The sequence below is a fragment of the Carcharhinus amblyrhynchos genome, chromosome 9, assembly GCF_965287045.1.
Source record: "Carcharhinus amblyrhynchos chromosome 9, sCarAmb.v2.hapA, whole genome shotgun sequence".
Lineage (NCBI taxonomy): Eukaryota > Metazoa > Chordata > Chondrichthyes > Carcharhiniformes > Carcharhinidae > Carcharhinus > Carcharhinus amblyrhynchos.
This window is the reverse complement of record NC_137332.1, coordinates 57,253,446-57,281,101: the sequence shown is the minus strand read 5'-3', so window position 1 is coordinate 57,281,101 and position 27,656 is coordinate 57,253,446. Positions and strand designations below refer to the sequence as shown.

At 39.6% G+C, this 27,656-nt stretch overlaps 1 protein-coding gene across 5 annotated transcripts; it reads right to left on the bottom strand.

The window, feature by feature from the left end:
* On the bottom strand, positions 1-26,092 carry ivns1abpa (influenza virus NS1A binding protein a). Of its 5 annotated transcripts, none has more exons than XM_080195727.1 (15): positions 25,932-26,092; positions 18,583-18,839; positions 16,354-16,492; positions 15,558-15,727; positions 14,680-14,755; positions 13,710-13,883; positions 13,323-13,448; positions 10,501-10,608; positions 9,577-9,697; positions 9,057-9,281; positions 4,693-4,814; positions 2,960-3,086; positions 2,749-2,880; positions 2,368-2,541; positions 1-1,203 (listed from the first exon to the last, which is right to left on the bottom strand). In XM_080195727.1, exons 3-15 carry the CDS (start codon positions 16,462-16,464, stop codon positions 953-955), a joined length of 1,917 nt encoding a protein of 638 aa, XP_080051853.1. In that variant the 5' UTR covers positions 16,465-16,492; positions 18,583-18,839; positions 25,932-26,092; the 3' UTR covers positions 1-952. The 5 variants fall into 5 exon arrangements, with proteins under 5 accessions (XP_080051853.1, XP_080051857.1, XP_080051854.1 ...); XM_080195731.1 differs by having other exon boundaries at positions 16,354-16,489; XM_080195728.1 differs by lacking the exon at positions 25,932-26,092 and adding an exon at positions 25,502-25,690.
* Between the last annotated feature and the right edge of the window lie 1,564 nt (positions 26,093-27,656).

The window sequence follows — 27,656 nt, the reverse complement described above, 5'->3', positions numbered from 1 at the left end:
TCAAGAGTTCAAATATTTATTTTTCTGTCATCTATTGTTTAAGGAATGTTAGCTACATAGCTTGTAACAAAATTGATTCTCACTCTGGTGCTCTTCAATCCTTCACTTGCATCCTAATACAACTTTGCATTCAAAAAAACCCTCATCAAGTTCAACAAGCATTTACAGAGTAGTACAATAAGTTATAGCAGAGGCAAACATGAAAAGCTCTTTCAAGGAAAATTCTATGTATGTCCCACTCTGGTGCCTCAAGTCTAGTTATAAGCTTTTTAGTTCAATGCTTCCAAACAATATCTGATTTTGTTTCTCTTATATAGTATATTCATCCAAGTATAAAAATTGTTATAAAAAGGTGATCATAAAACATTTAATCCAAAACAAAAATTCTTAATTGGCAGGCTGTTTAGCATATCCATGACTTGTTTAAACACTTCCCTTTCCTGCTCTTTAAAGAAAAGATGGGGCAAGAAAGACAATCCTGCCTCTTTGTTTCCTTGGCCTCTTCCCTCCATCTCAAATTGACCATGTTATTTCGTAACTATGTTGCACTTCTTCAAACTAGATAACCTCATGATGAAACAATGTGCAAATGCTGCAAAACAAAACTCTGGGGAAGCTCTAAAAATACATATTTCCTATTATCCAAATTTTGAAATGAAAACTTTCTGCACTTAAATCAAAAAAAAACCCATTAGGAATACACAACAAGCACCTACATCCTGGGACAATAGTATTTACAGCTCAATGTAATGATCATAAGCAAATCCAAAAAGGTTTCTTGGAATCATTGAAACCCTGACTTCATGCTTTAAATTGTTCTAGATAGCTACAGCCCAACCATAAACATCCAAGTAATCATTCTCTCTTCCCCCCCCTCCCCCAAATAACAGGTACAACACAAATTACATCACTAAACTTTAAGCTGCAAAGAAAAAGCTAAACTTTATAAACTTCACACATTTGTTTTGGTGTATGGGCTCCATTCATTGGTTTCTGGGTTGTATACTTCCACATTGTTCAGAAACTCATTGCCATCAAAGCCTCCCACAGCATAAAGGAGCCCGTTCACTGCAGCAACTCCAGCATTACTCCTTGCTGATGTCATGCTTCCCATCATTTTCCACTCGTTTTTGGCTGGATCAAACGCCTCAACGCAGCTGAGTGCACGAGTTCCATCGAAACCTCCAACAGCGAAAATTTTTCCTGCAAAATTGTAATACAATACTAGACAAAACAGATAATAGGAAAGGAACAGTGAACAGCAGTAGCCAATCACCAAGACATTAATCCAGTAATGAGCAATTTGCATTTTAAAACTAGCAGGGAAGTGTCCATGTGGATCAAATGTTGGCTAAAGAGTAGAGAACAGTAACAGTTGGTTGATTTAATGTGCTGGTTTCCTTTACATTTAGGGGCATAGTACAAAAGCAGAAGTGTTGGTAAACCATACAGATTTGGTCAGGCCGCATTTTGGGCACCCTTTATTATAACAGCACATTGTGAAGTTTAAATTGTAGTTTAGGTCAGAGAGATTAGAGATGAATTTTGTCTACAAAGATCTCAGAGGAGATCTAAGATCTTCAAAATTACAGGGGTTTTGATGCTTTGGTTTTTATTTTTTAAAAACTGAGTTTACTAAGTTTCTAATAACCAAAAAGATATTCAAGAATTTAGGACAAAAAGGGTGGATATATGGAAATAGGTCACAAATCAGCCATAAAATTTGAGTAGTGAAGAGAGCCAAAAGGTGAAGTGAACTATCGCTGAAAAGCTATTTACACTGTTGAACTAAGAAACCAGATGATCCCACCACCTCACATTGAATGGCCTACTCAAAAATAATGGCCAAATCATAGTAACTTTCAAAACGAAAAGGAATATTTTTGGAAAGGCCAGGGGAATAGTACAATCTATAATTTTCAAAGCTGGTGCTGACATGGACCAAATTGTGGAGATGCTGGCGTTGGACTGGGATTAACACAGTAAGAAGTCTGATAACACCAGATTTAAGTCCAACCGATTTATTTGATAGTAAACGCACAAGCTTTCGAGATTTACCTCTTCGTCAGGTAAATGAAGAGTTCTGAACTTGTCAGACTTCTTACTGTATGGACCAAATTTGCAGCTTATTTGTGCTACAAGAAGTCATTACTTCGTTATGACAGTTCAAAGCTCAAATTTCATACACAATGCCACCCTAAAAGAAAGCACTGTGCTCAACTGTCAAGTTATTCGCAAAATCAAAGTTCACAATTAACTGATTTTGTCAATATCATGCTTACCCTCCCCTCCATTCCCTTTGAAGTATTTATTTGTATGTTGACCTGGTGAAAAAATATCCATTTCCAGGTAACAAAATTCTCTTACCATCGTAGACAGCTACACCTGCTCCACGGCGAGCCATATTCATAGGTGAAACCAGAGTCCAGGTGTTGTTTTCAGGATTATAGCGCTCCACAGTGTTCAGACAGTTCCAAGATTCTGCACCTCCAGCCACATACAGGTAACCATCCAGTTCACATACAGCAGCTTGATGTCTACCTATATTCAACAATATTTGTACAGTAAAAGTAACTATATTTTTGTAATGGGATTGAATGCTAAAATATGTTAATATTGTTCATTAATTAAAGCTTTTGTATATTAAACACAGTCTCAAGCTTTCCCAATGTTTTGTTTTAGATCAAAATGCTCTCTTATATAAATGTTCAAGGGAAAAGCTATGCATTTGTTACAGGATTAACATACGTGTAATTAGAGGAGTGCAATTTGTCCAGGTTTTTGAAACTGGGTCAAAGGCATCACAGTTTTTCAATCCTTTCTGTCCATATGGATCTGAACCACCAACAATATACAGCTTTCCATTCAGGGAACAGACACCTGTCAACCAATCAGAATTCAGTTACAAACCACTTATCAAAAAGTTAGCCATTATATTCATTTAAGTTACTGAACTTGCCTGCATTGCAACGATTAGTTCGGAGCTCTGGGACAGGAGTCCAATCATCAGTATTTGGATTATAAGTCTCACCACAGCAAAGTTCATCTGAATGGCCATTAGATCCACCAGTTACATATAGCTGACCCTACAAGATAAAAGATACAAAACATATTAATCTCACCAGAACAAAAAAAACTTTAAGAACTCGGAAAGATGGAACTGAGAATTACAGAGATATACAGCTATTAATCCAGACAAGTTAGAACTAATGCTAGAAAGAACAAAAAAAGGTCTACCATGCTCTTCCACAATAATTTTAGATCTTTTATAACCGAGTCATAGTTTTATTACACAGCAAGAGGCCCATCATGTCTGCACCAGCTAGCTATCAAGCACCTATCCTAGCCCCAAGTTCCAGCACTTGATCTGTAAATTTGTATGCTAGAGCATTTCAAATGCTCATCTAAATGTTTCTTAAATGTTGAGGTTTCCCTCCTCTACCACCCTTTCAAGTAGTGAGTTCCAGATTCCCACCCTCGGGCGAAAAAGTTTATTCTTAAATCAAAAGAACAAAGAACAAATACTGTACATGAACAGGCCCTTCGATCCTCCAAGCCTGCAGCGATCATGTGTTCCTAACTGGACCATCCATTTGTATACATATAAATCCCTTCTAAATCTCCTGCCCCTTTCCTTACATCGATGCCACCTGGTTATTGACTCCTGTATTAGGGGGAAGCTTCCTTCCCATTTATATTCCTCCATTTTGTAAACCATCCCTCCCCACCACCCCCACAATCCCAAGCCTTCTCTGCTCCAAGGAAGGCAACCCTGCCTGACCAGCCTTGTTCAGAATGGAAATATTCTAGCCCAGGCAACTTCCTGGTGAATCTTCTCTGCACCTTCTCTAGTGCATTCACATCCTTTATATGTTGTGGCAACCAGAATTGCACAATGTACTCTCACTGTGGTTTTACAAGTGTCTTAAACAGCTTCATTACAACCTTCCTGTTCTTATATTCGTTGCCTCGAATATAAAGCCAACTATCCCATATGCCTTATCTAGTTTATCAGTGTCACAAGTAGGCCTACATTAACACCGCAATTAATTTACTGTGAAAATCCTCCAGTCGCCAAACTCTGGCATCTGTTTGGGTACATTAAGGGAGAATTTAGCATGGCCAATGCACTAACCAGCACATCTTTTGTACTGTGGGAGGAAACTTGAGCACCTGGAGGAAACCATGCAGACACGAGGAAAACATGCAGACTCCACACAGTCAGTGACCCAAGGTGGGAATCGAACCCAGTCCCTGGCACTGTGGTGGCAGAAGTGCTAGCCACTGTGCCACTACACCTGTTGCCTTCAGGATCTTTAGATATATAACCCAAGGTCTCTCTGGTCCTCTGTACCTTCTAGCATCCTACCATTCACTGTGTATTCCCATGCCTTTTTAGTTCCCACAAAATGCATCACTTCACACTTTTCAGCATTAAATTCCATTTGCCACTATTTTGCCCATCTGACCAGCCCATCTATATTGTCCTGTAATCTAAGGCTTCCTTCCCCACTATTTACCACACCACAAATTTTCACGCCATCTGCAAAGTTATGATTTAGATTCACATTCACATCTACACATTACTGCTTAAAGCCAGCTATTCTATCGGCTTTTATAAAAAGAGTATAATCTCTTGGAAGGGTTTTAAAGAAATTCTTGACAATGATAGATTCTGTTCTGGTCAATTACCATCAACACAGCCATCTGAAACCGTGCACGTGGTGTCGTCATCGGAGCAATGAAAATCCATCCATCAGTTGCAGGATCATAGCACTCCACCGTTCTTAAACATTCCTCACGATTGTAGCCACCTAAAATAAGCAAAATGAATTAGTCATAGTAAGTTACACCAACCTACAATAAGATTCTGCACTGTAGAACAGAATTGTTCAACATGACTGAACTGATTTTACTGAAAAGGAAAAAAATTGTGATTAAAAAGCAACCACCAACTTAAGCAGCATGGAAGAGTTCAATTTCCTCACGAGAGAAACACCCTCACTGCATCTACCTTGTAAAGCCCCCCCAGTATGTTTCAAAATCACACCTCGTTCTTTTAAAATTCCAGTAAGCATTTGCCCAACTTGTCTTAAGGAAAAAGACAACCCCTTCATCCCAAGAATCAGCCTAATGAACCTTCTCTGACCTGATTCTAATGCAAATATACCTTAAGGAGACCAAAACCATACATATACTCTAGGCATGGTCACACCTATGCCCTGTACAGTTGAGCAAGATTTCTTAGCTTTATACTCCACCCCCTTCATTTGCTTTTTTAATGGCTTTGCATGCAAATTCTGATTCATGTACAAATACATCTAGATCTCTCTGTACCACTGCATTCTGCAGACTCTCTTCATTCAAATATGCTGCTTTTCTTTTCTCAAAATGAACATATTTTCCCATATTATCTTCCATCTGCCAAACTTTTGCCCACTCCCTTTACAAGATTCTTTTACCCTCAACTTGCTGTCCTAACTTTGCATTAGCAGCAAATTTGGATAATACAGCAGGCCCCATCCTCCAAGTCATTAATACTTGTTAGCAGTCGAGGCTCCAGCACTGGTCCTCACTGCACGCTATTAGTTAGAATTTGCCATGCTGAAAATTATCCATTTTAAAAAGTTTATTTATTAGTCAAAAGTAGACTTTAACACTGTAATAAAGTTACTGTCAAAATCCCCTGGTCGCCACACTCTGGCACCTGTTCGGATACACTGGGGGAGAATTTAGCGTAGCCAATTTGGACTATGGGAAGAAACCGGAATACCCACAGGAAACCCACAGGGAGAACATGCAAACTCCACACAGAAGTGACCTAAGCCGGGAATTGAACCAGGATCCCTAGTGCTATGAGGCCACAGTGCTAATCACTATGCCAATGTGCCACCCTGTTTGTCTTATTAGTTAGGCAATCTATCCATGCTCGTAAGATCACTCCCAACACAAGCCCATTTCTTGTATGGTAACTTCATATACTGCCTTGGTAGTATATAAAAAGGTCACTAGAGCTTGTAGTGTTGGGAATGATTTATAAGCATGGGGAATACAGTACCTTCTGGAAATCCAAAAATACACGAGAATCATAGAAACCCTATAGTACAGGAGTCCATTCAGCCCATCGACAACAATCACACCCAGTCCCTATCCCTGTAACCCCACATATTTACACTGCTATTATCCCTGACACTAAGAGGCAATTTAGCATAGCCAATCAATCTAACCTGCAGACCTTTGGTGCATGGGAGGAAACCAGAGCACCTGGAGAAAACCCACACAGTCGCAGGGAGAATGTGCAAACTCCACAGTCACCAGACGCCGGGAGTGAACTGGGCCCCTGGTACTGTGAGGCAGTAGCGATAACCACTATGCCACTGTATCTACTGGTTCCCCTTTATCCACCTTGCTTGTAATAATTTGTCTAACTATTTCCTTTCACAAATCCAAGTTGACACTGCCTGATCGTCACTACCTCCTTAATACTGGATATTAGCATATTTATCAATGGCAGATGGCAGGCCAGTAATGTTTCCTGCTTTGTCTCTTTCCTTTTGTAACAGTTTTGGTACGGATTCCAAACTATTGAGACCGTTCCAGAATCTAAAAAATTTGAGAAAATTATGCACCATCTCTCCAACTACTGCCTTCAAGACTTGAGAATGCAGGTCATCAGGCCTGGGGGACTTGTTAGCCTTTGATTTGTTAATTTTCTCAATACAGTTTCCTCTAGTGGTCATGAGCAAGTTGTTCCCTCCTTTTTGTTTCTTGATTTCCTACTATTCAAGATGCTTTGTGTCTTCTACTGTGAAGCCAGGTACAGAACTTTTGTTTATAGCCTCTGCCATCTCCAAGTTTGAAGTCTCACAACACCAGGTTAAAGTCCAACACGTTAATTTGGTACCAAAAGCCACTAGCTTTCAGAGTGCTGCCCTTTCATCAGGTAAGTGGGAGTTCTGTTCACAAACTGGGCATATAAAGACACAAACTCAATTTATAAAATAATGGTTGGGCTGCAAGTCTTCCACAGCTGAGAAAGATCAACTTAATGCAAGATACGTCCATTCAAAAGTCTGACCACAGTAAGGAAGCTGTTCTTGAGTTGGCTGGTATGTGACCTGACTTTTGTATCTTTTTCTTGACAGAAAGTGGAACAGAGAATGTTGAGTGTGTGAAGTCCTTAATTATGCTGGCTGCTTTGCCAAGGCAGTGGGAAGTGTAGACAGAGTCAACGGATGGATGGGAGGCTGGTTTGCGTGATAGATTGGGCTACATTCACGATCTTTTGTAGTTTCCTGCAGTCTTGGGCAGAGCAGGAACCATATCAAGCTATGGTACAACCAAAAATAATGCTTTCTATGGTGCATCTGTAGAAGTTGGTGAATCCTAGCTGACATTCCAACTTTCCTTAGTCTTCTGAAGAAGTAGAGGTGTTGGTGGGCTTCCTTAACTATAGTGTCAGCATTTGGGGGGCGGGCAGGACAGGTTGGTGGTGATTTGAACACCCAAAAACGAAGCTCTCGATCCCTTCTACTTCATCCCCGTTGATGTAGACAGGGGCATGTTCTCCTCTATGTTTCCTGAAATTGATGACAATCTCCATCATTTTGTTTACATTAATCTCTCGCTCACTGTCGCTGCATTAGTTCACCAGATTCTCTATTTCATTCCTGTACTCTGTCTCGTCAGTTTGAGATCTGTCCCACCATGGTGGCATTGTCAGCAAACTTGAAAAATCGAATCGGAAGGGGATTTGGCCAATCATGGTTATACAAGGATTACAATGGGGGGCTGAAAACACAGCTGTGTAGGGCACCAATTTTGAGGATGATCATGGAGGAGGTATTGTTGCCTAGCCTTACTGATTGTGGTCTGCGAGTTAGGAAGTTCAGAGGGAAGAGCCAAGGCTCATACCATGGAATTTGGAGAGGTGCTTCATGGGAATAATGGTGGTGTTGAAGGCTGAGCTGTAGTCAATAAAGAGAATTTGACATAGATGTCTTTGTTATCTAGGTGTTCCACAGTTGAATACAGGGCCAAGGAGATGGCGTTTTTGTGGACGTGTCGCAGCAGTAGGCAAACTTGCAGATCCAGGTAGTCTGGAATTAATTTGTGCCATGACTAGCCTTTTGAAGTACTTCATAATGATGGACGTCAGCGTTACTGGCCGACAATCATTGAGGCATGCCGCTTGGTTTTTCTTTGATACTGGGATGATGGTTGTCTTCTTAAAGCAGATAAGAGACCTCAGATTATTGCAAAGAGAGGTTGAAGATGTCTGTGAATACCCCCACCAGTTGATCCGCACAGAATTGGAGTGCTCGAACAGGCACCCCACTTGGGCCTGATGCTTTCTGTGGGTTAACGTGCTCTGACATCTGCAATGGTGACTCCAGATACAGGTTCATCTAAGGCTTCCAGGATGGAGGGCATGCTCTTGCTGACCTCCTGCTCCAAATGGACATAGAATGCACTGAGCTCATCGGGGAGGGTTGCGTTGGAGCCAGTGATTTTACATGCCTTCATCTTGTAGCTGGTTATGTCTTGCAGACTTTGCCTTGGTTGGTGGGGGTCTGTGTGACTAGCCTGGGACGGTACTGTCTTTTGCCACCTTTGATGGATCTCCTTAGGTTGTATCGGGCAGCATGAACATTACTTGCTACTTATCATCCGAAATTGGAACACTGGGTCTTGCTACATGTGGGCACAGACCTGTTTCAGTTATGTGTAGCTTTTACCTTAGGTTGGAGGAAAGGTCAGCAACTGGACCTAGGAAAATGATTGAAGAACATCTGCGGTGTCCTGGGTAGAGAGGATTGGTCACCAACAACTACACCTATGTTTCTTGGTGCTAGGTATGACATGACTGATTTTACACTCAAATATAAAAAAAAGACTAACCACGTGAGTAAGGGATACCAAAATATCACTGACAATCCAGCAAAACTACCACTTTATGAATGTGAACAAAGAGAAAGGGGGCCCCCTCTCCCTGCCCCCACCAGACACACAAAAAGTATAGAGCAGAATTTTTGAATACTTTAATTTGGACTCACCAGCAACAATGAGTTTGCCATTCAGTTCTGCTGTTCCTAAACCAGAACGTGCATATTGCATAGGAGGCAAGAGTTTATCATCTTCATCTTCAGCCTGAATCTCAAAACTTATACTCTTGATTAGACATGGAGTGGTGACAGGTGAACTGTGGGGACTATTGCGACCATGAAGAAAGATGACACACAGCACACCATTCAAGACAGCCAAACAGAGATATGTGGTGCCTGGAGAGCAAAGCAATGATTCATTAACGAATGATTAACTATTTATGTACACAAATGCAATCCAAGCCTTGATTCCAATTATGGTCAATCAAACCTCACCGTTAAAGGATAGGTTGGATCAGGAAGCCAAATTCCTGATATTTACTTCATCCCACCCCCTCAGCTAGATGTACAACACATTTTAGAGAAATTAAGAGCAGAAAAGTGCACTTTGAGCAAAAAATTAATTTCTTCTGCCTTAAAACTGGTCAACACAAGTCTTCTCATGTATGATTGCTGTAATTGTATCACTTACATGATGTTTTTTCTGAAGCAATGATTTTCCACTCATCTTTGTTTGTTTGCACTTGAGTAGGCAGATTTCCAGAGGAGCTGCAATGTATCTGCCGGTGGCTGTTCTCCCGCGGAGATTTCTTCTGTAAAATCAAATGGGCAGCTAGAAAACCTAGCTAGGCTGCACCTGCAATCACCTTCTACCTTCACCTTATTCATGACTGATGCCCAAGTTACTGCATCATAAAAAAAATCTGACTGCCATCAACTCCCAAGTTCCAAAACAGCTTCTTATTCACTTCCCTCAAACCCATTTTTATTGAAGGGCCGCCAACTAATGAACAATTTTGCCAATGTGTGTTAAGCAAATGGATGTGAATGGTGCTAAATCAACACTAGTACCACAACTAAGTACCCCAAGTATCAGTCCAAGATTCAGACAAATCTAGCCAGTTGATGCAAGCATGTGAGCAAATAGCATTATTTGCAGTTTATACACTTATCAATCTCTACTGTATCACCGCACAAAGATTTATTCCGAGTTGGGACTCTACAAATCATCCAATCCAGATGGTGCTAATTGAAGGCTTAGCACCTCTCCAAATTAATCAGTATACATCTCAGACAATTCTAAAAGCACTCTTGCCAAAGCTTGACAGGTTACTTGCCCCTCCTTCCTTTCTTTCGAAGTATGCATGGCTTGGGTGAGTAAATACCTCGAATACAGGGATTCTATATACATCTAGTCACATCTTTGTAGTATCTTAACCCAACCACTAAATCCCAAGTTCTTCAGCTTAATATACACAATGCAAGACAAACAGCTCAACAACTGTGTATTGCATTGGCTATACAAGCAAAATGAGAATTCTGTGCTTGTTTAATTAGTGGGAACTGAACGTACCATCCCAACTAATTTTTATGTGCACCCTTTAATAGTCAGTACCTGCACAAACTGAATGTGGTCATCATCAATGCCAAACACTTCAGCCTGTCCCTCTAGTACGTTCCCATCAAGCAGTTTGTGATCAGCAGAGTAGTACAAGGTTTGAACCTGCAAAACAGCAACAAATACCCATGTGGCTACTGTTTCCATAGCAACAAGTTAGTTCACAAAAGCTCTTGGTTATTTTTAGTCCCTTAATGCTGGAAGATCTCGGCTTTCTTGAAGAGGAGTGCGGTTGGCTGACAGAAAATTAAGTCATTTGCATGGTGGTAGAAAGTCATTCTAAGTAAATGGATGATTGGTTCTTTGTACACACAGCTGCTTTGGATACCTGAGGCATTGGAATCCAATGACAAAAAATGAGGCAGGAAGGTTCTTTCACACGCCAGAGGATTTCACTGATGTTGCTAGAAAGAATTGTGCAAAAAAAATCAGGCATTGCAGAACAAAAATCATGATTTGAAGACAACCATTTCCTTGTATATCATACACAAATTATAATTATTTGATCTTTGAAGATGAACAAATATTTTCACTGGGTATTTTTTGTTTGTATCTCTTCTTCCAGGGATCAGATTTGTAGCCTGCAGGTTATAAAAGACTAGCCATTCTTAGAGTGAAAGAGAAATTTTCTTGCACCAAACCAACTTCAAAAAAGTCAAACCGCTGCCACACCAATTTGCAATCTAGGGTGCAAAGGACCACCTCATTTAACCTGAAACTTTTAGAACTTGAACATTAAAAAGGATTGTTCCACAAGGGCAGTGGCTGGAAATACTCCTAGAAAAGTACAATATTTAAATCTGAGCCAGCTTCTAAATTTTAGATTGGAGAATTAGAGAAGTTCAAGAAAAACAATATTTCTCATCTGGAATACTACTAGATGGAGAAATCTTGACAGCTGCACTACTTCTGAATTATTGTGCTGACATACATTGGAATATTATGGTAATAACGTGGCTAGAATCAATCAGTACAACTCTTTAGATAATACCTAGCTTGATTAGAAAAATCACAAATGAAACATTCCCATCCCCTCCAAACTACTTGATTACTTGAAAATGAACTCCAAACATGTACCTACTCAGGCAACTCTTTATCCTCTATTTAACGAGCAATGCCAGTAGAATTCAGTCAAAAAAAGCCAACATTAATCTGCACAAATTGCCACAGATGAAAAATATTTACATCCAGTTACTCTTTTTGCCAAGACTCAGTCACACATCACACCTATTGGTCTATGTATATTCAGTTCTGCCTGCAATTAGACAGGAGCATGCACCAAAAACACAAGAAAAATAGTTGTTTCTTCAAACACAGCTCATCACTCAATGATGGCATCAACTCCAGCTTGTCCCTCAACTGATATTTAGTTATAGTACAGCAAGAACACTTAAACTGCCTATCTATAAACTCTCATTACGTGACAGTTCATTTTTCTAGAAAGGAAAAAAAATAGAAGTTCTGCTTGCCAATCCATTAGGAATTTGATTTTATTTGTGCATAAAGAGAGATAAACATTAACTGGGAAGGGACTTTTCCTTTAAAGCAAAAATATTGAAGTGCAGTACAATTATACAGAAGCATGGGCAACATATACAGAACTGAGTAGAACCTCTGATGGTTTTAACAGTGACGAGATGCTCAATTTGAGTTAGTTTTAAATCTATAAAAAGTAGTTCTGTGCTTTAACCGAAGAAACTATGCTGCTTTAAATGAACGCTTCCAGTTTTTTCCATAACCACCATTTCTAGATGGTGGTGACCATACCCAAGAATTTGTGGTCCTGGAACTAGATTTGGAATGGAGTGCAAGAGAGCACAGTGTAAATAACCAGGATTTTACAGCATATTATGCAAGAGGCAGCATAAGTACACGAGAGAAAGGAATAGGTGGATAATATTGATAGTTTGAAATGAAGCAAGGTGGAAGGTGGCTCACGGAGTGGCAATGTTGAGCCAATTGACCTTTCCATGTAACTGACTGCAAATTAGATGCAAGGATTTCCCCAAAGTGCTCAACTAATCACATGGATATGATCTCTGAATAACTGTTTAAGTCATCTAGATGAATACACTTCACAGCCTTTGCAATGAAGAACTGCAATTAGAAAACAGAGACTTACCCAAGTAAAGATTCTCAGTCACCTTAACTGCTATTTTATTTAAGCCTGCTTTCTGCTCTTTACAGAATGGTTTCTGTTTCTCCAATAAGCTAAAAGGTTTACCACCACAAAACCATCCCAACAGCAATAAGCAAGTTTAGTCAGATTCTGCCACACAGTGTCATAACATATTAATGGAAGTAACCTTAATAATCCTGCAAAGGAGCAAACACCATTAAATCAACTCTTGCCCAAAGCAAAATTCTGCAGACTTTAGGGAAAGGCCGCTGCTTCCTTATGAGTCACTACCCTCGCAGCATCTTCCATTTTCTTCAGGCTTGAAGTATCCTACTTTTGTTAGATTAAACCTAAGGAAATAAAAATCAATTGGGAGGGACAGAAATTAGAATATTGTACTTACTCACATGGATTAGCTGTGGAAGGAAGCAATTAAACACAAAGTACCTTTTCTCCCTTTCTCTAAAGCTTTTTTTTTCTCTACACTGCAAAACAAATGCTTCAAGACAAAAGTTTTTCACAAATAAGGCACAGGGCAGGGGAAAAAAAAGACTAACAATTTATACTGCTCACCTTCACACCCCCACTTTCTCAGCTTAGGGGCACCTACAGCAAAATTTAAATCTTTAGGATCACAGTTTATCACTCTGTAATAGATGCAAACCTCCACGAAAATCACTTGTTTTTTTATTTTACTAACCTCTTCCATCAGTTCTTCCAGGTTTTTTCCATTCTCCCAGACACTACGTTGCACCCAGTTGATTACCTTTGTGTAAACTTTACCATTACTTGGCAAGGAAACATTTTCCTCCAATATCACCTCCAACTGAAAAGAAGTAGATTCAGTAAAAATAGTGTCGAAGTTTTAAGCACTCACACATGAAATTAGCATGTTTGCAGAACAAAATTCCAAGTATTGTAGCTATAAAGAATATTTTACCCAGCATTAAGATAATTCAGTAGAAAACATAAGCAACAATTATAAACTGTGCTTGAATAGATGATGTAGCAAGTTCAACTAATCCAAATGTAAAAGGACTGTGAGCACATTAGACCAATAAATGTGCTCAATTTCTACTTTGTTTACCTTTAACCGTGGAAGTTTTAGAAATTCATCTTGTTCTGAAATCTCCAACAAGTTTTCCTGAATACAACTGTCAATCTGACTCAACAGGCGAGTGTCTCCCATCTGGCTGGCAAAGCTTCGATAAGAAATACAGTTTTGGACATCCATCCTGGATAGTATATAATCACCACAAACCTAATAGATACATCAGAACAAGTTAGTACTTTAACTATTCTAATAATTCAATGGGGTGAGAGGGCAATGATAATAAAAGCAAGGAGGCACCAAAAACAAATTACTGCAACATATGAAGCAAAAACCATGGGAATTAAAAAAAAACAATGGATACAAATACATTTAGAGCTGCACACAAAAACACTTACATCATTACTATCTCAACATAAAAGGTGTTATTGGTATGTATTAAAAATCAGTATATTTGAAAAATTTCATAAGTTAATCTAACCGCTAAGCACACTGAAGTCAGGAACAATGTAAATACTGAGCTGGTATTCTTGCATTAGTTTACCTTCTCAGCAGGTGCAGTGAAGCTTCAGAGTATGAGATTAATTTAATACGAAAACAGACATCTTTTATCTACTCCCAATTCCAAGGTAATTACTTTGCAGAGCTTTTATGTATACATCAAAACAATACTCCTTGCTTCAGTGCAGCCACAATACTCTTTTAGTAAACTGTTGGTTTCTCACTACAGATATCAATGTGACTGATCATCTCCAAACACCAGTTACATCTAGGGTGATTTAGTGACAAATCAAGATATTTTCAGTCAACCAGCGATGGAGGAAGATGGACTGAATCCAATTTCAAAAATGTCAAACGAAACTGTAGCTGTGTTGAACTATTTTCAGGGGAAATGAATTGATGAAAGTGAAGTTTGCAATACTGTAGGCAGTTCCTTATTAGCAAAGCCACAAATAACATTCCCCACAAAATAATCTGGCAGAATACCATTTATGCACAGACACACCTGTCTCACTCGATCCATCTTCAGTTTTTTGGCAGCCGAATATACATCTTTTACCAGTTCTTTGTCTGCTTTAAGCCTGAAAAGTAAACAAATTTTTTTTTAAAAACAATTCATCCACTCAGTCCACAAACATACATTCATCCTGGATATAATAAAAATAGGATCGCTCATCCAACTTGACCAAAAAGGAGTTTAAAAAAAACCTAGAAACATCTGAGAAGTGTCAATGACTAACAGTAAGATGAATATGGGCAGGGGAAGAAAACAAGTGTTTTAAAAGGGATTGCATACGAAAATGTTTTTTTTTTGGAAATGGAAGACAAATTTTGTACCAAAACAGCAATTTGGTGCCAATGCAGGAGAAAAGACAAACTCAGCTTAGATATACATGCAAGTGGATGATTCCATACTAAAAACCTAATCACTAGTTACTGTTTCTTGTACACAGTGAATTAAGCAAAACAAAGGACTCACTCAAAAAAGTGGTTACATATGAAATTGCATAAATTACGAAGAGAAAAAAATCCTCAATTTGGCTCAGTTACTAACTAGATGACTAAAATCGAGATAAGGCCTAAACAGCAACAATTTCTAATGTCAATTGGTGGCTAGTTACTTCGCTGCAAAACAGAGCAATCTTGTGAGAATCTAGCAGATCAGGGTTTCTCAAGAGTGCAAATAATAATAATAATTCTAATCACTTTCATGTTGCAGAAAAAAAACCCACTTTCATACTTTTTCATTTTATTCTTGGAGCCAGGTTTGCATTTAAGTATAGAGCTCTTCCGAGTGTCTTTTTTTTAAAAAGGTGAACCAAGTACTTGTTAGTACATTATTACCATAAGTAACTCAAATGTAATTTCATTGACCCCACTTACTGTGCAGTGTAGGCATAGTTCATCAAGATTTCAACTGCAGCTGGGTTCAAGTCATCAAATTTCACATGCGAAAACCCATGGGGATCACTATCATTGTTGAAAATTTCAAATAGATAAGGACTGCAGCAAGCAAGAACAGCTCTGTGAGCAAGCATCTCATGTCCACAAACCTTAAATTAAATGAAAAAAAAGTTCATGATTTCAAAGTCATCCCATTCAATAGTGCAAAAATGGTTATGAACATTTGATTTTTACAACTACAAATTCATGAGGTACCATAGGCCAATTCCCCAAACTGCAACCCCATCCCATCAGCAAACAGAATGATCTACTTTGACTTCAAAAATGAAGACCCCCCCCTCTTCCTACCCCTCCAACTACAGATCAAAAAAAAATTCAGGTTTGATCTTCAACATCATCTGTCTCAACAACTGTCCATACACAAATTGTCCTCAAGTTGGGGTGAGGAAAATTTTAACCACTGTCCAATGCATGAGGACATTGCCTGATCCTGTCTTGGCAATCTCGCTAAACTCAAGGGTCTAGATTTCAGACAAGAACTGAGGTACCTAGAGGGCATCTATGGAATCACACCAAAACAAGGGGCCAATCCATTGTTCGGAAAAGCTAAGAAAAATGATAGGGAGAAAAGTCAGTACTAAATTTAGACTACAACAGGGAATTCTAATTTTGTTAGATGCATTATACATGTACCATTCGTTTACAAAACATAGTTGGGTCCATCTACAAAATATATAAATTATTTAAAATTTAAGATTCAGAAATATATGAATACCTGGAGTTTGACATCACAGAATTGCCCACTTTTACGCAGAGCATTGAGTTTGGCCACAGATGATTCAATGAAATTCTCATCTTCAAAAACTAAATATCCGTTAGGAATCATTTTCTTCCTTTGTGGGCAAAGGAACCTGCTAAAATAAATGTAAAATCAACTTGTTTTAACATGTAGTTTATTGAGATGCACATTCAGTCCAATCACAATTTGCACTGCAGTATATCAGTTACAAAATAAAATTAGAACTATATGCATTCATGGCCAAATAAGGATGTTCTGGCACCTTAGTCATGTAACAAGCCAATTATTTGAGTATCGTGGGGAAAACCATGGTGTACAATGTTCTTCCAGAGCATCAGCATAATTTCAACATATTGGTCAACAGGTTCCACAATTCGACTGTTAAGTTTTAAATGAGAACCTCTTACCTCAGTAGAGTTAAAAGACATAATATATTGCAATATACCGTTTAGAAAGGATAGCAGGACTAGAGGGCACAGCCTCAAGTGGGGGTGGGGGGGCAGTTCAGATCAGAGTTGAGGAGGAACTTCTTCACTCTGGTGAATCTCTGGAATTCTCTGCCCGTTGAAGTGGTGGAGGCTACCTCGCTGAATATATTTAAGTCATGGGTGGATAGGTTTCTGATAGACAGGGGAATTAAGGGTTATGGGGAGAAAGCAGGAAAGTGGAACTGATTCACTTCAGATCAGCCATGATCTTACTGAATGGCAGGGCAGGCTTGAAGGGCTAGATGGCCTACTCCTGCTCCTATTTCTTATCTTCTTATGTAAGAAATAATTTCTGCTTCACAATATCAAATTCTCAAACGAATGAAAATACTCATTTGTACAAGTTATTGTGCAATGTATTAGGAACATAGGAAGGAAGAAAGGAGACCATTTAGTCCCTTAAGCCTGTTCCAACATCCAACCAGATTATGGTTGAGCTGAAATCCATTTCCAAATGTCTGCATTTACTCCACATCCCTTAATATCTTTGGTTAATAAAAATGTCATTTAAATTAACAGATTTTGAGCTTCCATCTACACTGCTTCCAATCCTACTCATCTTCATGTCATCAGAAAATGTCACTTTCTATCCCATTGTCTAAAACATTAATAAATATGCTGAATAGTTGAGGCTGCACCACAGACATTTGCAAGACATTCACAACCTATTTTTCCCACTCTCAATTTCCTGCCAGTCAACGAATTTCCAAGCCAGGTCAACAATTTGCTTTCCATTCCATAAGCTTCAACTTGAGCTAACAATCTCTTACAAGAAATGTTATCAAATATCTTTAGAAGTCCACAAAAATAAAATCCAGATATAGTCACTACATCAAAAAAAATTCTATAGTTTTTCAATCAAACATTAATATTGCAAGATTAGATGTTGAATTTGAAGGTAAATTCTAATATAATTCCTCAACCTTTTAAAAGTTGAGAGTGAAGCATCCATACAAATTTATAACAGAATCTGAAATTCAATCTGACAGTGAGTGACAATGACCACTTCTACAATAAGTCTTCCATAACTATGTACTCTCTATAGTCTACTTTTGGACATTTAGAACCATTGTCAATTATTGATGGTTTAAATACAAAGACATAATACACTTTATCTGAATGTAGCTATCTGCTACAAGTTGGGTTTTCAAATGATCCCATCTTCCAAATTAAAAAATTTAAACTTTCCTTTAGTAGCAAACTTGAAAAATCTGTATGCCTAATAGATCAAGTTTTTATATACAAAAACAATGATTTTTTTAAATTTTATAGAATATATACTTGTCACAAATCAAGCACTTATTTCATGTCGAGATCAAAAGCAGTGCTTTAAAAATGGATATTCAATTTCAGCTCTAGGTGAAAAAGGACTTGAATGTAACAGAAAAACAGTACCAAAATCAGAAACATCGTGAAATTTCATATTTATGTTGATAAATTAAACAGGTCAAAAAAGTACTAATTTTGCACTGTAGACTTAAATACTTATTCCGCTCTCGAGGAAAGTTCTAGAAGACTGGAGGACTTAAGTTCTTCACCTTCAAAAAACTTTGTATAATTAATATCAGTTAACTGATATTAACTGTACAATGGTTACATCAATTATAAATGTGAAAGTATTAAAGGCATTTCAATTGCATCATTTTCACTATGAACTTTGATATCACAAGCACATTTTGTGCATACAGGAACATGACATGCTACACATGATACTTACTTAATACTGCTGTATTTCAAAAAAACTGAAATAAAATTTCAAAACGTGAAGGCACTTGAGTTTTTGGGCACTCTCGATCCAGTTTTCACGCAAATTCTGAAGACACTGGCAATGTAGGCAGGTAATGACGAGTCCAGTAACAATAAGCCTCAAATGGTGTTGACAAAAATTCAGGCTTGTAGCCAATGAAAAAGGAGTCCCAAAATACACCAAGGCTATAGACATGTATTTCGACTGTGATGTTCTTGCATATTATCCTGGAGGAAAATTACAGAATTGTTATAAAAAACACCGGTGAGTTAGTAGTATCTACCACACATGCTGTTCTTTCCCCCTCATATCGCCAACGTTTCTCCAATCATAGAATCCCTACAGTACAGGAGGCCATTCAGCCCAAGTCCATACCGACCACAATCCCATGCAGGCCCTATTACTGTAACCCTCATTTAGCCTGCTGATCCCCTGACACCCAGGGTTAATTTAGCAAGGCCACATCAACCTAGTCTGCACACCTTTGGACTGTGGGGGGAAACCACACACTTGGAGGAAACCCAAGCAGACATGTGCAAACTCCACACAGACTGTGTGGGGCCAGAACTGAACCTGGGACCCTGGCGCTATGAGGCAGCAGTGCTAACCAAAGTGCCACCATTTGCTTCTCTCCAGTTCTGCATTAAATTTGATGCCCGCAGCATTTGTTGATTGGCTTTAGATATATTCTCAATACCACACTGCTCCCCCCGCCACTCCATAACCCCTATATTTATCTTGCAAGGAGGAACATTTAAAGTTCACTCTCTTAAGCCCTTGCAGGATCTTACGTTTTAGTTAAGATCCCCTCTCATGTTTCTAAACTCCAATGAGTATAGAGCCAACCTGTTCAATTCTAATGACAAAAAATAAAGTGCTTGGCAAGAGCACTGTATTCCACTTCACTGAAAAACTTGCACAGCAGAAGATTCTACCCACACTTCTGGTCCATAAACTTAACTGAGCTGCTGTGGCAAAAATTACAGATACAATTGTATACAAATTCAAGATTTAGAAGCAGAGCAAAAAGAGCTGGGGTTTCTCCAACCACCTGCTTTTCAGCACTTACCTCGTGTGTGTGTGTGTGTGTGTGTGTGTGTGTGTGGCTTTAAAATTACTTACATTTGTCACTAAGTCAGAAGCAGCAGCAACATCACATTCAAAACTTGATAATTTTAAGCAGAAAGACAGCTCACCAGCAAAAGGACAGTTTAGTCTCAACAGTAGCCTTGATCCTTCCCAATACAAATAATACTGCTGCCATATCAAATAATCTCTCAAGACGAGCCATTTTTCAAAACTGGTCTGGCCAGTGACTCTAATTATATGTAAAAATGTGATACCCAAGTTTGTATAATTCCCAAATGAACTGAGCAGGTGAAGCACAAGTACGCCAAAAAGTCTGAAGCTATTTTTGAGCAGTCTCCTGATAAAGCTGTTAGACCTGGTTTCCCAGGTTGGTGGTATAAAATAATAGTCTACTACAGGGATCTCCAAACTATGGCCCACGGGCCACATCCGCCCCGCAGCAACTAAATTTTATTCATTCAAATTATAAGACTAATTTTTTTCTTTGGCCTGCGAAAATGTGTAAAATATACAATGTGGCCCTCGTACTGAAAAGTTTGGAGACACTGGTCTATTAGTTTGCTGATGGGTTCAAAATGGCCACACTAGAAATACTCTGTACTCAAAGCAAGTAATTAGATGTATACCAGAAAGTCCACTTGAATGTTTATATGACCATTCATCAGAATATGCAACTTGAAAATATTTCTTTTAATCCCAACAAATGCTGCCTGGTGGCTGAGAGTTACCAATATTTTGGCTTTGATTAATAGCATCTGCAGTTTTTGGATTTTCAACGTAATATGGACTGTAACTTTAAAATTTCAGCAGGAAAAAAGGGAATGGTTACCCTACATAAACAATTTAGATTAACCTAAAACTTAATTTGCAGTTCTCACAAGAAAGTTTCAATCTTGCTTCTATTCCTCAGATGCCTTTTGGTTTGGTGTTTTATCTTGGCTAACAGTCTCATTCATTGTTGAGCTGTTGCTCATTTCTTATGATTAGGCAAACAAAAACATTGCATCAAAGCTTCTGTACACCAATGGACCTACCAACACAAGGCAAATTATGGTAAATATTTACCAAATGTTTCAAAGTAGCCAAAGAATTAAGCAGATACATCTAACTATTTATGTTAACCATAATTAGAAAAAAACCTACACTTTATGGCAGCAAGCTATGTGCTCATCAATGAAGAAAACATTGGTCAGATCTCCAAAACAAAAATTACTGCATAGCTCAATGGATGTTCTTTTACTTTCAAGGATGCCACAAATACAAATGACAAAACAAACATGTCCTAAGGCGCCACTACAACATGGCCTACCCGACAGAGATATTACCTAAATGTCTGTTTTATTTTTAAACTAATCATACATCCCATTTCAAAAGATCAAGCAACCTGCTCTCAGGCTAATATGAAGATTTTCAGCTCAAGTTCCAGTACACAAGGTGTAGAGTCACTTATAAATTAGAAGGATTCAAGTTAAAAGATAAGTAAACACGGTTTTGTATTTAGTTAGCAATAACATCCTGGAGCCATAGGGGGCCAAAGCTTAATGATGTGGGTTTATCTGAATGAACAAATAAAAGCAACATGAAAAGAATAAATGTGTCAACACAGGCAACAAACATTGATGGTACAATTCAACTAGATCACACAGAATACCTCTAGCCCCACTACTCTCACACCTGCTCCTCCAATTCAGGCCAGTCGCACTTCCCCTGTTCTTAATCATTTTGATGTAGAGATGCCAGTGTTGGACTGGGGTAAACACAGTAAGAAGTCTTACAACACCAGGTTAAAGTCCAACAGGTTTATTTGGTATTAAATGCCAGAGCACATAAATGCTCTGTTTGTGATCAGAACGAAGGGGCAAACACCAAAAGCTAGTGGCATTTACTACCTAATAAACGTGTTGGATTTTAACCTGGTGTCGTGAGACTTCTTACTTAATCATTTTACCAATAACGGCTATGTCTTCAGCCAAGAAGACCCTAAAGCTTTAATTTCCATCTAAACCTTTTTTCTAACCCCCTTTACATTTTTCTTAAAAGCCACCTCAGACCAGCTTTTGATAATGTGCCATAATATGTCTTTACGCAGCTTGGGGACATTTTTATTACACTAATACACTTGTGAAATACTTGGGATCTTATTAAAAGGTGCTGTATAAATGCAGCTCTGTTGAAGTGGCGGGAATCCAATAAAAATACTAATTAAAATAGTTATAGGAATACAAAGGCTAAGATCAACCAGAACAAGTTTCAGTCATTTAAAAAAATGCTCCTAATAACACGTGAGACATTAAGCTGAGGAGATAAAAGCAAAACTAACATTGATAAATTAGAATTTCAATGGTGTTGGTCTAGCTTGAGAATTTTAGTCAAGCCACTTCATGAGGAATTTGAGAAGAGTGCCTGGTGCCATTTAGTGCATCAAGAAAAAGGCTCAATTCAGAAAGAACAATTCAGAATGTTTGTTCACATATATGCTCAAAAGTAAAAGTATTGACAGGGAGGCAATAAACATTCAAAACAGAAGCTAGTCAGACTCCCAACAGGAGCACTTAGTAATAATCAAGATGATACAGTGAGTCATAAGAGTCAAAATACTCACAAGATTATCAGTTAACATGTAAACAATGGATGTGGCATAATTGGATTTTTAAGATTATCCAGAAGAGCTATGTCCACACAAAAGGTAAAGCACTTAAAATCAGGCTGGTTAATAGGACCAAGACAGAGTATGAGGGAATAGGCAGTTAGCAAATTTAGGCACTAAGCTAATTTGCTCAGGTGAGCAAGACTTCTTGATCTCCTTTCACATGTAAACAATTTGCATGTGGTCATAGAAGAGACCTGCATACTCACAATGGCAGCAGTTCACTACCACCTTCTCAAGGGCAGCTATGGTTGAGCAACAAATGCTGGCATAATCAGCGATGCCCACATCCCATAAAAAGGATAAATAAAAATATCAAACCTTGCTAAGGAGACAAGAAAAAAAAATGCAAGGAAGAGTACAGGAGTCATCAGCAGATCAGGGTTATAAAACGCAGTAAAAGCAATTTGAACATAAAATGGAGGGAAATAGGGAAAACCTAAAGGAAGAAAGTGAATTCTGGGATGGAAGAGTTAAAAAACCAGAAAAGGAATTTAGATTGTATAAACATGCGGACTGGAGATTGCAAGAAGTGAATTGGTGAATGCTATTCCTCTCCATCTTTCAGGAAAAAAATTTGAAATCATCTATCTTACGTACATGTATTAGATGCAGAACTCCATAGACAACAAAAAGTGTTTCTAAAATGGGATAGAGACATCCTGACAAAGAGGAGATATAGTTTATCTTTGAATAGCGTTATTTCTACTGAATCAGACATTTTTCTTAGAATTTACTCAAGTTTGTGGCATTCAAATTCTTAATGTATTCTTTTAAAAAAAAATCTGGAAATATGCCCAGGAGGGCAGCATGGTGGAAAGCAGTGCTTCACAGCATCAGGGACACGGGTTCAACTGCAGCCTTGGATGACTGTGTGGAGTTTGTACGTTCTCCCTGTGTCTGTGGGGGGTTTCCTCCCACAATCCATAGATATGTGGGCTAGGTTGACTGGCCACGCTAAAAATTGTCCTATAGTTTCAGGGGGATTAGCAGGTTAAAGATGTACAGTTATGGCGATATGGCCTGGATGGGATTGTTGTCAGTACAGGCTCAATGGGCTGGATGGCCACCTTCTGTACTGTAGGGACTCTATATGATTCAAAGTTTAAATAAAGTATATTTTACACAAGATAGATATGATTAATCTGTAAAAAGCATTACTGTAATTCTGCGCACAACTCTGAATATTCTAATATGGAGATAATCCTGCAACAAAATACAAGATCACGATGGGAAAAAAAAATCAAAACTAGGATCATAGCAGCTTAAGAAGAAAAGAAGTTACAGGTGCATAAGGCAGGGTTCAAAAGAACCAGGCTAACAGATTTAAAGAATTAATGGTTTGGGGAAACTAAATAGTTGTAGTGTAAATGTAGCTCCAATGCAAGCACGATAGAACAAATAACTGTTCTCAGTGCTAAAAATTTCTATAATTCTATCTTGTGCTTTATAACTTAAGGGGTTCCTTGCTTACACCTTCATATGGAAGCAGTGGAAGATCCAAAGAGGAAGATTAAAACTGTTTATTAGTTAGATCTCTTTTTAATGCCATATTTTATATATACATATAATATATATACACATACACACAGTGTTACCATAGTTCCTTGTGCCACTCAGCCAATCTTTTATAAAAGACAACCACTTCAGTATGAAGGAAGAGCTTCTACATGGGGTAGCTCTTTTACATACCAAAAAAGTAAACAAACTCAAATTAACTTAAGGACAAATTAAAAGGAGCAGCCCCCCAAAACTATAAAATTAAAATTCCAGTATTGATTAATTATTTTCAATTTAAGGCACAAATACAGACAGTATAAAAACACGACACAGATACTGGAAAACATCTAGTAATGGTTCATGACCTGTTGGACATGTTCATGAGCCACTTAGTGATGCTCACTATTTCAAGAAATGTTCCCTTGTCTCAGCAGATTGTGGAATTCATAGAAACTGCGAATTGATGCTAAAATAAATTACAAATTTGGCAACAATCCTTCCACTGAAATTCAGATGACTTTCTGAACAAATGTGCTTGCTAATTTTCTGGCTTGCTGAAAATTTTTGTTACTTTACAGAGAAGACAGAAATTAAGGATCACATGGAACATCTGGATGTTAGTCATTAGAAAATTGTAGCACTGGTTATAAATAGATTAAAATATTGTTTTCTATTAAAAATATTGCAGAACAAAATATTTCGAGCAAATAGGATGTGATACGATGAAAACAAGCTCCATTATTCTTACTCCTCATTCAAGAAACCGGAATGTTAACTCCCCCCACGAAAGTTTGGACACAACTTTCTGCAGCCGCACCCACCCGCAAAAATCCCAAGCGAGCGCAAGTTGCTATCCAAAGCCGAAAGCCAGATCCTAATGTTTTCATCTGCGTCAATTCAAACCTCAGGATTTATGGTGCTCGCTTCCTCCTCCATACTAGCCCTAACCCAGTCTAACCGACAGTTCTGAGGAAAGGTCAGCAACTTGAAATGTTAACCCCTCCCAAGATGCTGCCAAACCTGAAGTATTGCCAGGTTTCAGATTTCCAACATCCAAATTTATTTTTTTTTAGAAGGGCAGCTTACTATTTCATTACAGATTTTCATATCGGTTCATAGTCTCTGATCCATCACCTTCTAAACTTAGTCGGGATTCGCAGCCTGCGCTTCCCCCCTCCTCCACCAAAACCCTGGGGCTCACGTCCACCTCCCGCCAGTTTAACCACAAGCCTGGGATCACGCTTGCCTGCCTCCATCGACTGCAAGGGTCCCAGCCGGCAGCCTTCCATTCGCTTTTACTTCTCCCACTGAGTACCCCACACCCCCAACCTCAATAAAACAAAACCCTCCCCTAACGCTAGGTGTGTAATAACCGCCCTGGCGGCTAGAATGGGATCCGCGACGCGGGCCAGACAGCAGACGGCGGCTCCACATTTCACCGTCCCCATTATACACGCGATGCCATGTGCGACATCAGCTTTCCCCCATTTAGCCTTTGCTGGTCGACACTGAATCCGGTCAGCGGAGGGGCAAGGACTGAACAAAGGAGGGAGAAGCGGTCAAATTCTTCCCAGTTACCCCGTCAAGTTATTTTTTTTTCCTTAAAAAAAGCGGGGGGGGGGGGGGCGAAGGAAGCGTGCTACGTGGCCATACCATAACCCAGCCAGCTTTCGGGCTCATTTCCTCGTGGGCAGTCGCTCCTCAGTCGCGCGCGATCGATCCGCCAGCACCAGCTCGATCCTCTCCCCTCCCCCTCCTCAACACTGTGTCGCGCGGGGATCCAGAGGGCGACCGTTAACGTCCAAAAAAAATTTAAAACAAATTCATCGCCTGCCTCAGTCCGCGCCTCAACCAAACTTCACTAGCTCGAGCCTGTCCCCATCCGCCCGCCCATTGGCTGTACTGCTTGCTCACAATGATCCTTATTGATCAGTCGCCCCGTCAATCACTGTCGCAGCGCAGCCCGCAAAGTTAGGTTGTCATTGGAACCAGCGTCTTCGCGCCTCAACAAAGAGACGAAATTAAATACCGCAGGCACAGGGATAAATTCTCCGGGTCGCGTCCCACCCCCAAAAAAGCTAACCTTTCCAGGAGGAAAACGGACGATATAAATCATATTTGATAAAGTCAATATTCCGTTTGCACTGCTGGACGCCCTCGCCTCAGTAAATAACCGAGATGGTTATGAATATAAACCAAGCCGCCTCTGCAAGTGCTGACTCCACGCGCCCAGATATAACGCTGACGTGATACTGGCTTGTTGCGTACATTGCGCATGTGTCTGAACTGAGCCTGCTCTCGGAGAACCGCGCTTGCGCGGTAAGGCGGCGGCGGCGGCGGGGCGGCAGCGAACCGCAATGAGAGCCCTGGTAACGGTGCACTGGACACTGTTGTTTAATCTCTGTCCCCACGCGGCTGGCTTACTCCTCACACCGTTTATCGAAACCTCCTGGGGCTCAAAGAGCGATCTCCCTGCACATATAGCATACTGTGTCCCCTGTTATCGTTGCATCCCTCCCCCCCTCCTCAGTTTGACCTTCGAAAATGAGAATACCGCTTCAGCTCTTGGATGCTGTGTTCTTCGCCAGTGGGTACTACAGTTGTGAGATGAACGCAGAAAATGCTGGAAACACGTAGCAAGCAGGTTATGGCAAAGGAAACAAGGGAGTTCAGATTTTTTTCAGGCTGACGAGCTTCCCTCAGATCCGGAGAGGGATGCACATCTCTAACCAAAAAGTGCGAACGTGCTGGAAAATCTCAGCAAGTCTGGCAGCATCTATAAGGAGAGGAAAGAGCTGACGTTTCGAGTTCAAATGACCTTTTTGTCAAAGCTACACGTCTCTAATGTAGCTGCAGCAGAATGTTGAGCCAATGTCGGCCCACTGGTGAAGCTCTGGAGTGATTTAAAAAAAAACATACTTTTAAAAACTATAACGCCCAAGGTATCCACACAGTGTCAACCCTCACGGTTAATCTAAAGTAAGTTGATTCAGTGGTTCCCAAGCATTTTTTTGAAGAAACCGGCTCCAGGAAGAAACTAGACCCCTGATGATACAGATACTTGTAATGCAATAACATATTGGGTGTGATTCTCCCCAAAAAATTCTGTAAGGAGTTTGCTCGGTCTACCTGTGTCTACATGGGTTTCTTCCAGGTGCTCCAGTTTCCTCCCACAGACTGAAAGACATGCTGGTTAGGTGCATTGGCCGTGCTAAATTCTCCCTCAGTATACCTGAACAGGTGCCGGAGTGTGGTGATAAGGAATTTTTCACAGTAACTTCACTGCAGTGTTAAGCTTACTTGTGACACTAGTAAATAAATGAAACTATTATCATCCCTGCTGGAGTGAAACACTCTTATGGGGGGGCGGGGGGGGGGGAATAAATCTAGCGGGCTCAGAGATTTCAGTCCCCGACATGCTACTTACATTTAAAAGATGTACTAATGAGGATTTACATTTATTAAACTCTGTGCCGATTTCTGGCGTGGAGCTGACAAGGTCGGAAATCCAGCTGCCTGAGACTCACAGAGGCCGTGACACCCAGCGGGAAGCCTGCAAAACAGTCTCCACTGGAGTCTCCCAGCCTGCTATCCTCTGGGAGAATTGCCCCCATTGTTTCTCTTCACTCATTATTACCTTACTTTGTAGCATCGTCTCTTTTGCTCTCTGAACTTGGTTGCCATTCTGTCTTCCACAATTTTCCCTGCCAAATGTGTTCTCACTGATCTTTCATGTCAGGGCTGCTCTCCTACTAGGGTTGTAAAGGCGAAGTGAGAGTGACTGCCCTTGACACTGGTGGCATCAAGG